We start from the raw sequence: 19,422 nt of genomic DNA, 5'->3' as shown, positions 1-19,422 counted from the left end.
GCACTACATGTATATATGTACGATAAATACTATGTTTGTAAAAGCACTACATGTATATATGTACAATACATACTATGTTTGTAAAAGCACTACATGTATATATGTACAATGCATACTATGTTTGTAAAAGCACTACATGTATATATGTACAATACATACTATGTTTGTAAAAGCACTACATGTATATATGTACAATACATACTATGTTTGTAAAAGCACTACATGTATATATGTACAATGCATACTATGTTTGTAAAAGCACTACATGTATATATGTACAATACATACTATGTTTGTAAAAGCACTACATGTATATATGTACAATACATACTATGTTTGTAAAAGCACTACATGTATATATGTACAATGCATACTATGTTTGTAAAAGCACTACATGTATATATGTACAATACATACTATGTTTGTAAAAGCACTACATGTATATATGTACAATACATACTATGTTTGTAAAAGCACTACATGTATATATGTACAATACATACTATGTTTGTAAAAGCACTACATGTATATATGTACAATACATACTATGTTTGTAAAAGCACTACATGTATATATGTACAATACATACTATGTTTGTAAAAGCACTACATGTATATATGTACAATACATACTATGTTTGTAAAAGCACTACATGTATATATGTACAATGCATACTATGTTTGTAAAAGCACTACATGTATATATGTACAATACATACTATGTTTGTAAAAGCACTACATGTATATATGTACAATGCATACTATGTTTGTAAAAGCACTACATGTATATATGTACAATGCATACTATGTTTGTAAAAGCACTACATGTATATATGTACAATACATACTATGTTTGTAAAAGCACTACATGTATATATGTACAATGCATACTATGTTTGTAAAGCACTACATGTATATATGTACAATGCATACTATGTTTGTAAAAGCACTACATGTATATATGTACAATGCATACTATGTTTGTAAAAGCACTACATGTATATATGTACAATACATACTATGTTTGTAAAAGCACTACATGTATATATGTACAATGCATACTATGTTTGTAAAAGCACTACATGTATATATGTACAATGCATACTATGTTTGTAAAAGCACTACATGTATATATGTACAATGCATACTATGTTTGTAAAAGCACTACATGTATATATGTACAATGCATACTATGTTTGTAAAAGCACTACATGTATATATGTACGATACAAACTATGTTTGTAAAAGCACTACATGTATATATGTACAATACATACTATGTTTGTAAAAGCACTACATGTATATATGTACGATACATACTATGTTTGTAAAAGCACTACATGTATATATGTACAATGCATACTATGTTTGTAAAAGCACTACATGTATATATGTACGATACATACTATGTTTGTAAAAGCACTACATGTATATATGTACAATGCATACTATGTTTGTAAAAGCACTACATGTATATATGTACGATACATACTATGTTTGTAAAAGCACTACATGTATATATGTACAATGCATACTATGTTTGTAAAAGCACTACATGTATATATTTACAATGCATACTATGTTTGTAAAAGCACTACATGTATATATGTACAATGCATACTATGTTTGTAAAAGCACTACATGTATATATGTACAATGCATACTATGTTTGTAAAAGCACTACATGTATATATGTACAATGCATACTATGTTTGTAAAAGCACTACATGTACAGTATATATGTACGATACATACTATGTTTGTAAAAGCACTACATGTATATATGTACAATGCATACTATGTTTGTAAAAGCACTACATGTATATATGTACAATGCATACTATGTTTGTAAAAGCACTACATGTATATATGTACAATGCATACTATGTTTGTAAAAGCACTACATGTACAGTATATATGTATGATACATACTATGTTTGTAAAAGCACTACATGTATATATGTACAATGCATACTATGTTTGTAAAAGCACTACATGTATATATGTAAAATGCATACTATGTTTGTAAAAGCACTACATGTATATATGTACAATGCATACTATGTTTGTAAAAGCACTACATGTATATATGTACAATGCATACTATGTTTGTAAAAGCACTACATGTATATATGTACGATACATACTATGTTTGTAAAAGCACTACATGTATATATGTACGATACATACTATGTTTGTAAAAGCACTACATGTATATATGTACGATACATACTATGTTTGTAAAAGCACTACATGTATATATGTACGATACATACTATGTTTGTAAAAGCACTACATGTATATATGTACGATACATACTATGTTTGTAAAAGCACTACATGTATATATGTACGATGCATACTATGTTTGTAAAAGCACTACATGTATATATGTACGATGCATACTATGTTTGTAAAAGCACTACATGTTTATATGTACAATGCATACTATGTTTGTAAAAGCACTACATGTATATATGTACGATACATACTATGTTTGTAAAAGCACTACATGTATATATGTACAATGCATACTATGTTTGTAAAAGCACTACATGTATATATGTACAATGCATACTATGTTTGTAAAAGCACTACATGTATATATGTACAACGCATACTATGTTTGTAAAAGCACTACATGTATATATGTACAATGCATACTATGTTTGTAAAAGCACTACATGTACAGTATATATGTACGATACATACTATGTTTGTAAAAGCACTACATGTTTATATGTACAATGCATACTATGTTTGTAAAAGCACTACATGTATATATGTACAATGCATACTATGTTTGTAAAAGCACTACATGTATATATGTACAATGCATACTATGTTTGTAAAAGCACTACATGTACAGTATATATGTACGATACATACTATGTTTGTAAAAGCACTACATGTATATATGTACAATGCATACTATGTTTGTAAAAGCACTACATGTATATATGTAAAATGCATACTATGTTTGTAAAAGCACTACATGTATATATGTACAATGCATACTATGTTTGTAAAAGCACTACATGTATATATGTACAATGCATACTATGTTTGTAAAAGCACTACATGTATATATGTACGATACATACTATGTTTGTAAAAGCACTACATGTATATATGTACAATACATACTATGTTTGTAAAAGCACTACATGTATATATGTACGATACATACTATGTTTGTAAAAGCACTACATGTATATATGTACGATACATACTATGTTTGTAAAAGCACTACATGTATATATGTACAATACATACTATGTTTGTAAAAGCACTCCATGTATATATGTACAATACATACTATGTTTGTAAAAGCACTACATGTATATATGTACGATACATACTATGTTTGTAAAAGCACTACATGTATATATGTACGATACATACTATGTTTGTAAAAGCACTACATGTATATATGTAAAATGCATACTATGTTTGTAAAAGCACTACATGTATATATGTACGATACATACTATGTTTGTTAAAGCACTACATGTATATATGTACAATGCATACTATGTTTGTAAAAGCACTACATGTATATATGTACAATGCATACTATGTTTGTAAAAGCACTACATGTATATATGTACAATGCATACTATGTTTGTAAAAGCACTACATGTATATATGTACGATACATACTATGTTTGTAAAAGCACTACATGTATATATGTACGATACATATATGTTTGTAAAAGCACTACATGTATATATGTACGATACATATATGTTTGTAAAAGCACTACATGTATATATGTACGATACATACTATGTTTGTAAAAGCACTACATGTATATATGTACGATACATACTATGTTTGTAAAAGCACTACATGTATATATGTACAATGCATACTATGTTTGTAAAAGCACTACATGTATATATGTACGATACATACTATGTTTGTAAAAGCACTACATGTATATATGTACAATGCATACTATGTTTGTAAAAGCACTACATGTATATATGTACAATGCATACTGTGTTTGTAAAAGCACTACATGTATATATGTACAATACATACTATGTTTGTAAAAGCACTACATGTATATATGTACAATGCATACTATGTTTGTAAAAGCACTACATGTATATATGTACAATGCATACTATGTTTGTAAAAGCACTACATGTATATATGTACGATACATACTATGTTTGTAAAAGCACTACATGTATATATGTACAATACATACTATGTTTGTAAAAGCACTACATGTATATATGTACAATGCATACTATGTTTGTAAAAGCACTACATGTATATATGTACAATGCATACTATGTTTGTAAAAGCACTACATGTATATATGTACGATACATACTATGTTTGTAAAAGCACTACATGTATATATGTACAATACATACTATGTTTGTAAAAGCACTACATGTATATATGTACAATGCATACTATGTTTGTAAAGCACTACATGTATATATGTACAATGCATACTATGTTTGTAAAAGCACTACATGTATATATGTACGATACATACTATGTTTGTAAAAGCACTACATGTATATATGTACAATACATACTATGTTTGTAAAAGCACTACATGTATATATGTACAATGCATACTATGTTTGTAAAAGCACTACATGTATATATGTACAATGCATACTATGTTTGTAAAAGCACTACATGTATATATGTACAATGCATACTATGTTTGTAAAAGCACTACATGTATATATGTACGATACATACTATGTTTGTAAAAGCACTACATGTATATATGTACAATACATACTATGTTTGTAAAAGCACTACATGTATATATGTACAATGCATACTATGTTTGTAAAAGCACTACATGTATATATGTACAATGCATACTATGTTTGTAAAAGCACTACATGTATATATGTACGATACATACTATGTTTGTAAAAGCACTACATGTATATATGTACAATACATACTATGTTTGTAAAAGCACTACATGTATATATGTACAATGCATACTATGTTTGTAAAAGCACTACATGTATATATGTACAATGCATACTATGTTTGTAAAAGCACTACATGTATATATGTACGATACATACTATGTTTGTAAAAGCACTACATGTATATATGTACAATACATACTATGTTTGTAAAAGCACTACATGTATATATGTACAATGCATACTATGTTTGTAAAAGCACTACATGTATATATGTACGATACATACTATGTTTGTAAAAGCATGATACATTGTGTTCAACAAAAACATGTAGGGTTGTGGGATACTGGACTGAAGTGGAGAATCAGTTTCACACACACACACACACACACACACACACACACACACACACACACACACACACACACACACACACACACTTCAGTGACAGCAGATTTCAGGTGTGTTCACAGATTTCAGTTCAGTGCAAAGACGAGAGGATCAGGCGTGAATTCAGAGATTTCATGGTTTGCTGCAGTCGTGTGACGTTGTTTCAGCAGTGGAGGACAGTTGCTGTATGAGTGTGTACCTCTGTATTCAAGCTGTTGGTCATACTGTTGTTTGTTAGCTGTTGATTATCATGTGACCACAGACTGTACACAGTCTCCTGTTTTGATATTTGACCGGCTCCATTCACACACTCACTCAGCTGTCAATCAAACACTCTCCACTCTCCACTTTCCTCTAAATGGGAAAATACACAACACACATGTTGAAACATCACAGTGTTGAGGTGGCTGTTCACCAGTCCCACTGCAAACTACGTCCACATGTGGTCACATGACTTTATACAAACCACAGTCATGTGGAAGATTAGCTGAAATCTGGAAAACGTATTTCTACAATACAGAGCATTTATTTTCTGCCTAAGTTTGACTCATTTGCTCATGCTACTACGACAGGTTAGGACTCACCTTTCACTCTCACACTGCTGCTGACTAACCCTCACTGATGAAGTGCACACTCCACAGTCTGTCATGATATCTCAGTAACTCTGGCCACAGTTTACACACGACAGACACACCAAGGATTGAATGGACATGGGATAGATATTGTATTCTATACATGTTCATCTCATAGATATATATGAAAATATGTATCTATGACACTCGAGGAGTGGAGGGTGAGGGTGAGGGTGAGGGATGAAGAGCGTGAGGGAAGACAGAGGAACCACACAGAGGGAAGCAACATTAAAAAAGCCTCTCTGATTTTTCTTTTTTTTTGTTGCATCCTAAAAGTTGATTCCAAACACTCGAGATGTAAAAAAATTAATAAATAAACGTTTTGAAATCAATAAAAAGTGGATAAAAGCAAACCACTGAGGATAAAAGGGAAATGTTATTGTTCAAATCAATGGATTAACCCTGACCCATCAATAAAAAGTAAATCAATCAATAAATAAATATTAAATGCATAATAAATTCTATTCTATTCTATAAAACTATTTTAACAGTAACACAAATAGATGAAAGTCAAACTTTTGTATCAATGATCGTAAAATGTAAAAATATATGAAGTATGAATACTAGCAATATTAACATAAACATAAACATATTTTTAATATTTTATTACAAATCTAAATGTTTTTGTTTTAGAGAAACTTTTACTGTTCACTTCACTCTGCTAACAAGCTCCATAACACTGATGATGATGATGATGACAGTGGTGGGATGAAGGTGCTCACTTGGTTGTCTGCTGAGAGGCGGGGCATGGAGAGGGTCCGCCCATGCCCATCCACTGGGTGATAGGGCTCAGTGTCGGAGTACCCGTCCCGCCCCATCTCCCTCATCTCTACCGTCTGTAAAACACAACCAGAGGGGGGCGTGACCACTATCTGTGGAGGGAGGGGTCTCTGACAGGGGGGAGGGGCTCTAGGATGAGATTAACTGACTACATTTCCCAGAAAATGTATGATGTCCCTTGAATTTATGCAACTTACAAAAAGTAGTGAAAGAAATAACCAATGAACATTTTCAATGAGCTGGATATGAATTTGACTTAGAGCCCAACTGATGTAGTGATTTGGAATCAATACTGATATTGATCAAATGTTTCTAATATATTAGCTGTCATATACAGCACATTCTAAATATAAAATACATCAAGGAGATTTCACCTCAATGACAACAGTAAACTGTATTGTAAAAATCTTACTAAACATTTTACAAAAGAAATAATAATAATTACATTTCAAACTGGTTTTCATAGTTTAGTCCGTCAAAGATCAAAGGCTTATATCAGCTGATATTTATTGATAAATCAGTTGTGCTCTAAGTTGACTATAATATATATATATATATGTACATATATATAGTTTCTATAATATAGAAGCGCATATATTCTTATTTTGCCACATCAAATTGGATTTTGCTTGGAACTGTGACACAAACAAAATCAACAGCCAAAGTAAAACATGAAGGACGTTTCCTGGCTGATGTGCTGTGGAGTACGGAGGGAACACCTACCAAGGGATTCAGGAGACAAGAGTGTGGAGGGAGGAGGAGAGTTTAAGAGAACACAGGAGACGTGAACACGAGGATAAAGAAAGGAAGCCGAGGAGGTTTGAATCAGAGCGTGACAGCAACAGCAGCTGCAACATCGACCTCATCACACCCATTTAACAAGGACTTCAGTGGCGTCACATCAGATTTAGCCTAAACCCATAAAGCCCAGGACACAGCGTCATGATGGCCGTCATCGGGGCGCGGGGTTTGACCACTGCGACTCAGAAGACGAGCAGATACATGGATTCTCCACAAGGAGCTCATATATCAACCCTCAAAAACAACTACGACTGTCAGCTATAAGCTCATCTGTGTTTGTGACGACCACCCTCTGGATTCTTCTTCTCACTGATGAATACAGACGACTGCCATCTGCTGGTGAGGACAGGAGTTTTCCACCCACAACATTTTATTCCTTAGTCTCCCCCTTGGCCTTTTCTTGGCCCTAACGTTAAAGGCCACATAGAGCGGAAGCTCCAATTAACGCTGCGTTTGTGTGTGTATCTGCGTCATGACCTCGTTTATGAAACCCTAAAGTTTCAGAACAAACACTTCAGCTACTGCTGAGAAAATAAGCTTTTATTGTTTTCCTGGGCTCTGCGACGTGGATCGGCACTTCCGTATGTTGATGATGTCATCAGTAAACCTCACCACTCCTCTCACCACCGTAGCGCCTCCTGGTGCAGGCACTAGTCCGGGCACATCTGGTTGTGTACATTCAACCGCAGAAGAAGAAAGAACTACTCTCGTTGTAGCTGCTGAGATGCAGAGCATCCACCGTGCCAGAGGGGGAGCTGTGTATCTGAGAGCTGGCCTATCTATTACATCACTTACAGGTAACTGGCTAATCACAGGACAGTAGGAAAGCTCTCGTTGGCTGGCCAATCACAACACAGTCCACATTCTGGGGGTGTGGTTTTGGTCTGAAACAGCGCGGCTGACGAAAGCGTCAGTGAGGAGATATTTTGATCGGCTCGTTTGCAGCGATTAGGACATTTTTAACCATGAAAACAAGTTAATATATGTAAGTAGACCTCCATAACTAACATATATGTGACCATGCGTGACCTCCATAACTAACATATACGTGACCATGAAAACAAGTTAATATATGTAAGTAGACCTCCATAACTAACATATACGTGACCGTGAAAACAAGTTAATATATGTAAGTAGACCTCCATAACTAACATATATATGTGACCATGAAAACAAGTTAATATATGTAAGTAGACCTCCATAACTAACATATATGTGACCATGAAGACAAGTTAATATATGTAAGTAGACCTCCATAACTAACATATATGTGACCATGAAAACAAGTTAATATATGTAAGTAGACCTCCATAACTAACATATATGTGACCATGAAAACAAGTTAATATATGTAAGTAGACCTCCATAACTAACATATACGTGACCATGAAAACAAGTTAATATATGTAAGTAGACCTCCATAACTAACATATACGTGACCATGAAAACAAGTTAATATATGTAAGTAGACCTCCATAACTAACATATATATGTGACCATGAAAACAAGTTAATATATGTAAGTAGACCTCCATAACTAACATATATGTGACCGTGAAAACAAGTTAATATATGTAAGTAGACCTCCATAACTAACATATATGTGACCATGAAAACAAGTTAATATATGTAAGTAGACCTCCATAACTAACATATACGTGACCATGAAAACAAGTTAATATATGTAAGTAGACCTCCATAACTAACATATACGTGACCATGAAGACAAGTTAATATATGTAAGTAGACCTCCATAACTAACATATACGTGACCATGAAAACAAGTTAATATATGTAAGTAGACCTCCATAACTAACATATACGTGACCATGAAAACAAGTTAATATATGTAAGTAGACCTCCATAACTCACATATATGTGACCGTGAAAACAAGTTAATATATGTAAGTAGACCTCCATAACTAACATATACCTGACCATGAAAACAAGTTAATATATGTAAGTAGACCTCCATAACTAACATATACGTGACCATGAAAACAAGTTAATATATGTAAGTAGACCTCCATAACTAACATATACGTGACCATGAAAACAAGTTAATATATGTAAGTAGACCTCCATAACTAACATATATGTGACCATGAAGACAAGTTAATATATGTAAGTAGACCTCCATAACTAACATATACGTGACCATGAAAACAAGTTAATATATGTAAGTAGACCTCCATAACTAACATATACGTGACCATGAAGACAAGTTAATATATGTAAGTAGACCTCCATAACTAACATATACGTGACCATGAAAACAAGTTAATATATGTAAGTAGACCTCCATAACTAACATATACGTGACCATGAAAACAAGTTAATATATGTAAGTAGACCTCCATAACTAACATATACGTGACCATGAAAACAAGTTAATATATGTAAGTAGACCTCCATAACTAACATATATGTGACCATGAAAACAAGTTAATATATGTAAGTAGACCTCCATAACTAACATATACGTGACCATGAAAACAAGTTAATATATGTAAGTAGACCTCCATAACTAACATATATATGTGACCATGAAAACAAGTTAATATATGTAAGTAGACCTCCATAACTCACATATATGTGACCATGAAAACAAGTTAATATATGTAAGTAGACCTCCATAACTAACATATACGTGACCATGAAAACAAGTTAATATATGTGAGTAGACCTCCATAACTAACATATATGTGACCATGAAAACAAGTTAATATATGTAAGTAGACCTCCATAACTAACATATACGTGACCGTGAAAACAAGTTAATATATGTAAGTAGACCTCCATAACTAACATATACGTGACCATGAAAACAAGTTAATATATGTAAGTAGACCTCCATAACTAACATATACGTGACCATGAAGACAAGTTAATATATGTAAGTAGACCTCCATAACTAACATATACGTGACCATGAAGACAAGTTAATATATGTAAGTAGACCTCCATAACTAACATATACGTGACCATGAAAACAAGTTAATATATGTAAGTAGACCTCCATAACTAACATATACGTGACCATGAAAACAAGTTAATATATGTAAGTAGACCTCCATAACTAACATATACGTGACCATGAAGACAAGTTAATATATGTAAGTAGACCTCCATAACTAACATATACGTGACCATGAAGACAAGTTAATATATGTAAGTAGACCTCCATAACTAACATATACGTGACCGTGAAAACAAGTTAATATATGTAAGTAGACCTCCATAACTAACATATACGTGACCGTGAAAACAAGTTAATATATGTAAGTAGACCTCCATAACTAACATATACCTGACCATGAAAACAAGTTAATATATGTAAGTAGACCTCCATAACTAACATATACGTGACCGTGAAAACAAGTTAATATATGTAAGTAGACCTCCATAACTAACATATACGTGACCATGAAAACAAGTTAATATATGTAAGTAGACCTCCATAACTAACATATACGTGACCATGAAAACAAGTTAATATATGTAAGTAGACCTCCATAACTAACATATACGTGACCATGAAGACAAGTTAATATATGTAAGTAGACCTCCATAACTAACATACATGTGACCATGAAGACAAGTTAATATATGTAAGTAGACCTCCATAACTAACATACATGTGACCATGAAAACAAGTTAATATATGTAAGTAGACCTCCATAACTAACATATATATGTGACCATGAAAACAAGTTAATATATGTAAGTAGACCTCCATAACTAACATATATGTGACCATGAAAACAAGTTAATATATGTAAGTAGACCTCCATAACTAACATATATTTGTGACCATGAAAACAAGTTAATATATGTAAGTAGACCTCCATAACTAACATATACGTGACCATGAAAACAAGTTAATATATGTAAGTAGACCTCCATAACTAACATATATATGTGACCATGAAAACAAGTTAATATATGTAAGTAGACCTCCATAACTAACATATACGTGACCATGAAAACAAGTTAATATATGTAAGTAGACCTCCATAACTAACATATACGTGACCATGAAAACAAGTTAATATATGTAAGTAGACCTCCATAACTAACATATACGTGACCGTGAAAACAAGTTAATATATGTAAGTAGACCTCCATAACTAACATATATGTGACCATGAAAACAAGTTAATATATGTAAGTAGACCTCCATAACTAACATATACGTGACCATGAAAACAAGTTAATATATGTAAGTAGACCTCCATAACTAACATATACGTGACCATGAAAACAAGTTAATATATGTAAGTAGACCTCCATGACTAACATATACGTGACCATGAAAACAAGTTAATATATGTAAGTAGACCTCCATGACTAACATATACGTGACCATGAAAACAAGTTAATATATGTAAGTAGACCTCCATGACTAACATATACGTGACCATGAAAACAAGTTAATATATGTGAGTAGACCTCCATAACTCACATACATGTGCGATACGAGCATTCAATGTCCCCTTTAACCTCAGTCCTATGCAGGTTTGCAGTATATGGTGCAGGACAATAACAGGTTGGGTTGGTCATTGTTGTTTTCCATCAGCTGACCCTCAGTGACTTTGATGAAAGCACTTTATGAGACACGTCTCTTTACCTTGATGATGCTTTTTCTTTTATGTTGTTAACTTCACTTTCAGTTGACATGCAACAGACAATGTGTGTGTCTTCAGTGCTTCCTGTTTGGTCCCTCAGAGCTGATTTTGTGTCGTAATAAACATTTCATGAACTTCTGATGACAACCAGGAATCAAAGTGTACCGTTGAACTAACGTGGGCTCATGCAGGCAGGTTACAATGTTAGTGTTAGTCATACCTGGGGGTTGTGCCGGTTGTCATGGAGGTCATCAGGGTACGGTCCGTCCGGGCTCCAGTTACTCGTCTTTTGGAACATTTCCTGGGCTTTGGCCGTCACCCATGACTGGCTCTCGGTCATGCCACCCTCAGGAGGTCTGGCACACACACACATCAGGAAAATCATAAACCTCTAAAACAAATTTACAGAGTGAGTTTTAAGCAACAGGAATGAAAAATGTGTATTTTCTAAATAAAACCAAACTCTATAAATATTGTCAAATTCTGATGTTAAAGTGTGAAAAGGTAAAGTTTGTGTGTCACACAGTTAAATAAATACCTGGACAAAGGGAATACGAATATTTGAGGGCAGACAATATTTAGTTATTCGATATAGATGTATATAGATGTAGCATTTCTCATGATCTAACTAAAAGCTCCAAAGGCAGCAATTAAAGCAAATAAGGATGATCTGGTTTCAAGCAAGTCAAAGAAAACAGACATATCCATGAGTGTGAGTTGTGAAAAGCCTTATTTGTGTCATTAATTATTTATTTATTCGTTGCAGTGTAGGCAGCACCACTGAGCCCAAACATGAATTTTCCCCAAAATCAAGAATTCAAACTAAATCAGGAAAATCTGAAACAAGGTTTTAGGGAGCAACTTCAACAGACAGACCATTCACAGATGTATACCAACATTACTGTCACTGTACAGTGAATACACACTGACTCACATGCTGTTGATGTTGTCCGGCTGTGAGCTGGGGGGGCCGTTCACGCCCTGGCCCCCCTGGCCGTCCTCAGGCGTTGGCTCCATGCGCTGAAACATTAATGGCGTTCGGTTCTGTGTGAGATACACGACATGGCCTGCAGGCTGGCATCAGGCACACTCAGGGGGGCAGACACAGGACACAAACACAGGATGCACTCGCAGCATGCACCCACACGGGGGCGCCACCAGCAAGCACACAGCTGTGGGTATTCAAGGTAAAGTTCCCCAGCAGACGACTGATCGGAGGCCAGCTGAGTTTAAGAGCTGTTCTCAGATCTGTGTCAGAGGGAAACTTGACCTTACAGCTCAGAAAACCACTCACACATTATTAAAAAGACATTTTACTCAAACATATTTTTCCTCTGCCAGGAGTCTTTGGAGTAAAATGTCATTTTTGTGGGTCGTACACATCTGACACTGAACCAGGTCATGAGATCAGGGTGCTTTAAATCCAGGGGGCTCCTGGGTAATGGAGTCCCTGCAGGAGTGACTGACTACAGCTAGTGTCATGACCCTCCACAGCCTGGGAGCTACAGGCCGAATGCTAAACGAGTGAGATTCATCTTCAAACCTCCTCAGGCACGTGAGGCTGATGTGAGCTGATGTGAGCTGATCTGAGCTGATCTGAGCTGACGTGAGCTGATCTGAGCTGATCTGAGCTGATCTGAGCTGATCTGAGCTGAGATGATCTGATCTGAGCTGATCTGAGCTGATCTGAGCTGACGTGAGCTGATGTGAGCTGATGTGAGCTGATCTGAGCTGACGTGAGCTGACGTGAGCTGATCTGAGCTGACGTGAGCTGATGTGAGCTGATGTGAGCTGATCTGAGCTGACGTGAGCTGACGTGAGCTGATGTGAGCTGATGTGAGCTGATCTGAGCTGATCTGAGCTGACGTGAGCTGACGTGAGCTGATGTGAGCTGATGTGAGCTGATCTGAGCTGACGTGAGCTGATGTGAGCTGATGTGAGCTGATCTGAGCTGATGTGAGCTGATCTGAGCTGATCTGAGCTGATGTGAGCTGATGTGAGCTGATGTGAGCTGATCTGAGCTGATCTGAGCTGATGTGAGCTGATGTGAGCTGATCTGAGCTGATCTGAGCTGATGTGAGCTGATGTGAGCTGATGTGAGCTGATCTGAGCTGATCTGAGCTGATGTGAGCTGATCTGAGCTGATGTGAGCTGATGTGAGCTGACGTGAGCTGATGTGAGCTGATCTGAGCTGATCTGAGCTGACGTGAGCTGATGTGAGCTGATGTGAGCTGATCTGAGCTGACGTGAGCTGATGTGAGCTGATCTGAGCTGATGTGAGCTGATGTGAGCTGATCTGAGCTGACGTGAGCTGATGTGAGCTGATCTGAGCTGATCTGAGCTGATGTGAGCTGATGTGAGCTGATCTGAGCTGATGTGAGCTGATGTGAGCTGATCTGAGCTGACGTGAGCTGATGTGAGCTGATCTGAGCTGATGTGAGCTGATGTGAGCTGATCTGAGCTGACGTGAGCTGATGTGAGCTGATCTGAGCTGATCTGAGCTGACCTGAGCTGATGTGAGCTGATGTGAGCTGATCTGAGCTGATCTGAGCTGATGTGAGCTGATCTGAGCTGATGTGAGCTGATCTGAGCTGATCTGAGCTGATCTGAGCTGATGTGAGCTGATCTGAGCTGACGTGAGCTGATCTGAGCTGATCTGAGCTGATCTGAGCTGACGTGAGCTGATCTGAGCTGACGTGAGCTGATCTGAGCTGATCTGAGCTGACGTGAGCTGATCTGAGCTGACGTGAGCTGATGTGAGCTGATCTGAGCTGACGTGAGCTGATCTGAGCTGATCTGAGCTGATGTGAGCTGACGTGAGCTGATGTGAGCTGACGTGAGCTGATCTGAGCTGACGTGAGCTGATCTGAGCTGACGTGAGCTGATCTGAGCTGACGTGAGCTGATCTGAGCTGACGTGAGCTGATGTGAGCTGATGTGAGACAAATGTGTTTGCAGCTGCTTCTTAGGCCCAGAATCTGCGAGTACACAGAGGTCCACGTAGGTCTGCACAACAGAACATCGTCATTGACCAGTGTCCATGACAGCACATGCACGTGGCCACGCTGACCATGCACACTCAGTGGTCATGCTCCATGTGGCACAGTTGAGACTTTGAGGAAAACAACAGAGAAGACTGTAACCAGGCTTCCTCTGATCTTACCCTCACGTACAGCCTTGGCTAAACTATAACCCAGCTCCTTCATTAACGGTTTATTTACAGTGAGTAGGATCTTTGACTTTTTAAGGTAACGTTGGTGATTAAAACCTCTGATATATAGTGAAAACGTTTCCTTTACCTTTAAGTAGTTGTGTAAGTAGTTAACCCTGGGGATTCAACAATTAAAAAAGTCTAACTGTAAGTCACTGCTGAACACTCTTCATACTTCAGCAGACGTCCACTGAAGAACATCTCTACAGCTTTCCTGACATAGAAGTATCTGCAGTGTGGTCATAACTGAGGGGCAGACATGTATCTGCTAAGAAGGTCAAAGGTTCTTCGTGACAGATTGACTGTTCCTCTCATGTGTGCATGTGACTGTTGGGCCTAAAGCATGTTTGGTGAGACCACTGTGACCCAAATTCATCCATGAGTCAGTTTGTTCATACTTTCACGTCTGCAGAGAGTTACGTGTGTGATCTGATCACATGTATGTGTCATGGTTCCACACATGCTCGCCAGATCCATTCCACTCTGTTGTCACAGCTGAAGCCGGCATGTGTGCTCAGTGTGGGCTCGACATGGACCATCACAGACACTGGTGGATATTCATGTCACACCTCAGCAGTAAGTGAACATTTCTGCCAAATTTAACCATCATCATCCTTTGTTTACAACAAGGAAGTTGCTTTTCAAGGTCACCCTGCAACATGACATAGAGAAACATTATAAATTCAAATGAATGGGACATTCATCACAAGACAATCATAAAAGGATGTTGTAGGCTCACAGAGATCTTTGACCAGCTCATCAATAAATCCATGTGAACGTTTGTACCAAACTTGAAAGGATTCAAAAGAAATATTCCTTCCTGACACATGTTCATAAGGTAAAGTAGTCACAACAAGCTCTGACCACACATCTCTGTCCACTTCATCCTTCTGTTTAATGCTGTATTTCCACCGGCTCGCCTCGCCATGGTTTAAGTAGTATTTCCATAGTCTGTGCTCCGGTCATGGAGGAACAACTGAACTGAGTCTAGTTACACTGAAAACTGCTGCTGGTAACTTTGTCACTGCTTTACAAGTCACTAGTCACTCGTGTGTGTGTGTGTGTGTGTGTCACACGTGTAAAACAAAGTCACAGCAGTTTCATGCAGCCATGCAGTAATGACTCCGCCCACATTGAGTAGGTTGTGGAGATGCAACCGAAACCGTGCCGAGCTGAGGCGAGGCGGTGGAAATACAGCACAAGTGAAGAAATTCCCTCAAGGTGGTCGTGAAATATTATGTTGAGATTGATGATTGAAGAGGAAAAGCTCAACATGAAGCCTCTGATCATGAAAAATAGGAATCTATCCACTTGTTAACTTAAAGCCTCCACGCTTGAATAAACAACACTAAAAACAAAAGGACGGAGAAACTCATCCTGTGCTGAGTCTGGTTCACCTCAACCACCAATCATGGAGAACAAGAGAAAATAACAGCAACTGTGACACTGGAAACCCCACTCAACATCCCACTGATCACCACAGACAGACAGACAGACAGACAGACAGACAGACAGACAGACAGGGGGAATCATGAACACACACAGAGACTGGAGAAAAACACTTGTTGGTGAAAGACACTTAGGGAAAAGTAGGGAGAGCTTGATAAGTCAAGGTCTCATCGCGTCCTGGAAGGATAAAGGGAGAACATCAGAGGGACAGAGACAATGAGAAGGACACGATGAGGACACAGGAGAGAGATTAAAGATAGAATCCACACTCTGGTTTTCCCTTCTGACACATTTTATGTGCTCCTGACAAAAACATCACAGTCAGTCAATGCCATTATGACATTACAGGTATTTTCTATGTGATTTAACATCAAATGTGCTTATGTTCTTAATGTATTTCATTTCATTAAAGTTTATTTATTTATGAATGAATCTTTATTTTTTTAATCTCATCATTGTTATTTCATGTTTCTTTTTTCTCAGGTGATTACATCTTTGTAATATTTCATAAAGAAATTATAAACATGATGCAAACATAGAACAACATACATTCATGATGATTAAAGGACAAAGGACCAGGGAAACCAGCAGTGTCATCTGTCTTTAAAGGGACACAGAGACGATGTACAGACAGCGGGACAAAGTGAGACAGACTGCTGATGTGGACCTGTCCACTCATACAGTACCAGCACATCATGTGATCAACATTCTCTCCAATCCAAACCCTCCTTCACTTTGCTGTGATGTGTCTTAGTCAGTGTGGACGAGGTCGTGATTGTGTTTAACTCATGTTTGGAGGCTTTACATGAGAGGAGGCGTGTTTACCACACACAGAGGGAGGGAGCGAGTGCATCTCAGGCATTCACCGACGATACATCATCATCATCATCATCATCATCATCATCATCATCGATATGTAACACACGACGGACCCTCCTGGTCACCATGCTCAGAGGAGAAGCACAACCTTGTCTCCTGAAATCCTCAAATGTACATTCCCACATGACAAAGACTCTTTTTCAACGACATAATCATAAGGAATGTGTTTTCAGGACCAGAATGAAGTCACTGATTTTTCCTCATCCACAGAGATAAACACACTTCAGACCTACATTTGTAACACTGTGTGTGTTTTGTGTCTATGGTTAGAATGTTTGAAATGAGACGGATCTTAAGTGTCTCAGGTGGACACCACACTGACATAAACTGACTTACAGGAAGCAAAGTAACGGCTTTAAAGAAATTATTCTCATTAAACCTTTGAGAAGTAAAAATGCAGAATTCTTTTGTTGTGACATGTAACCTCACGATTTCAAAATAAAAGTCTGGCTGTGGTGTTAATGTTTGGTTTGCTAAAGGGCGCAGTTCCTGAACCTCCAGGAAGGGGGAGTGGGTCGGGGTTTGGAGGTGTGGGGGTTGAGAGAGCTCCATAGACAACAGCCAATTTGAATTGGACTGGATTTGTCCAGGTTTAATTTAAGTGAAGAGTTATCTAGTCTCACTGTAATTCTACTTCATTTAATCTTCAAGAGGTTCTTGTGTTCTGACTGTTGAATGGAAGTGATTTTTTTAGTGCATGTATTTACAATTGCAACAGTGAGTGTAAACTGTTCAAAGGTCACCAACTGAGGTGACCTTTGAGGACATCACTGTTGACATGGACGATTATCTGTTACTCTAGTTCTTGGTCAGTCTGGATGTGACTTTCATCAGGATCTTTGTTTTCATTTGCAAGAATTCCTGGACGTCTCGTCTCACTGTGTTTCATGCCACGACCTCCACCTCCTGCCTCAAATACGTGTGAACTACTTCCCTTTGGAATGGTTGACATAATAAATATGATACAATTTGTCAAAATATCACATTTAAATGTTAACAGATGGAACAATGTAACATTTCTTGTTCACAGTCTTTATTTAACTCTATTACCACTACCATTGCTTGTGGTATTTTTTGGCTTAAAGTAATAAATGAGATTTATGATAATCATCTATAAACTGGAATCTGTGTCACTTCAACTTCATCTGGGAGAAAATGCAGTTGAGTTGTGTGGGAATGTACAGCACTGTCGATTTTAAAAGACAGGGTTGAGAAGGGAAACGCTTTTTTAACTAGCCAGAGAAATCAAAACAACTCGATGCCTCTGTAAGCAAGCAACGAGTAAAAAGAAGAAAGGTGCCAGAGAAAGGATCATTTTCAGGTGACATGCTTACAGGGAACAGCACAGGCTGAGGAGAAAGTTGCTGGGAGTTTCAGCGGAATTTAAATCCATAAGATGCAGCTCTTATGCTTTAAAATCCATAAACAACATTCGGTCTGTGGGAGAGAGGAGGAGGAGGAGGAGGAGGAGGAGGAGGAGGAGGAGGAGAGAGAGTAGAGGTCTGTCTACATTCAGGACATTTCTACCTGTTCCTCACGCAGGGCCTGCAGTTTTTTGGTCTTGCTCTGCCGGTAGTATTCCATGATCATCATGGCGGCGTAGATTTTGCCCACTGTCAAGTCTGTGGCTGCTGAAAAAATGACAAGTTACCCTGCAAGATTAGACCCGAGCGAGATGGGACCCTGAGCCGTGGGGGGGGGATGGGACTGGGGGACAAGACAAACACCTACACACA

At 37.1% G+C, this 19,422-nt stretch overlaps 1 protein-coding gene across 10 annotated transcripts in view; it reads right to left on the bottom strand.

Moving 5' to 3' along the window:
* Window positions 1-19,422, bottom strand: part of cacna1ab (calcium channel, voltage-dependent, P/Q type, alpha 1A subunit, b) — a 177,899-nt gene that overhangs the window by 12,298 nt on the left and 146,179 nt on the right. For 7 of the 10 annotated variants that reach the window (XM_058640399.1, XM_058640403.1, XM_058640404.1 and 4 more), the window contains 4 exons: window positions 19,214-19,317; window positions 13,083-13,192; window positions 12,369-12,504; window positions 6,663-6,776 (listed from right to left, as the gene is read on the bottom strand). In XM_058640399.1, the coding sequence (XP_058496382.1) occupies window positions 6,663-6,776; window positions 12,369-12,504; window positions 13,083-13,192; window positions 19,214-19,317 (464 nt within the window). The remainder of the gene's footprint in view (window positions 1-6,662; window positions 6,777-12,368; window positions 12,505-13,082; window positions 13,193-19,213; window positions 19,318-19,422) is intronic. The other 3 variants (XM_058640405.1, XM_058640401.1, XM_058640407.1) reach the window with 3 other exon arrangements.

Source organism: Solea solea, chromosome 10 (assembly GCF_958295425.1).
Source record: "Solea solea chromosome 10, fSolSol10.1, whole genome shotgun sequence".
NCBI lineage: Eukaryota > Metazoa > Chordata > Actinopteri > Pleuronectiformes > Soleidae > Solea > Solea solea.
The sequence above is the reverse complement of the archived record's forward strand: the minus strand, read 5'-3'. Positions and strand labels throughout refer to the sequence as shown.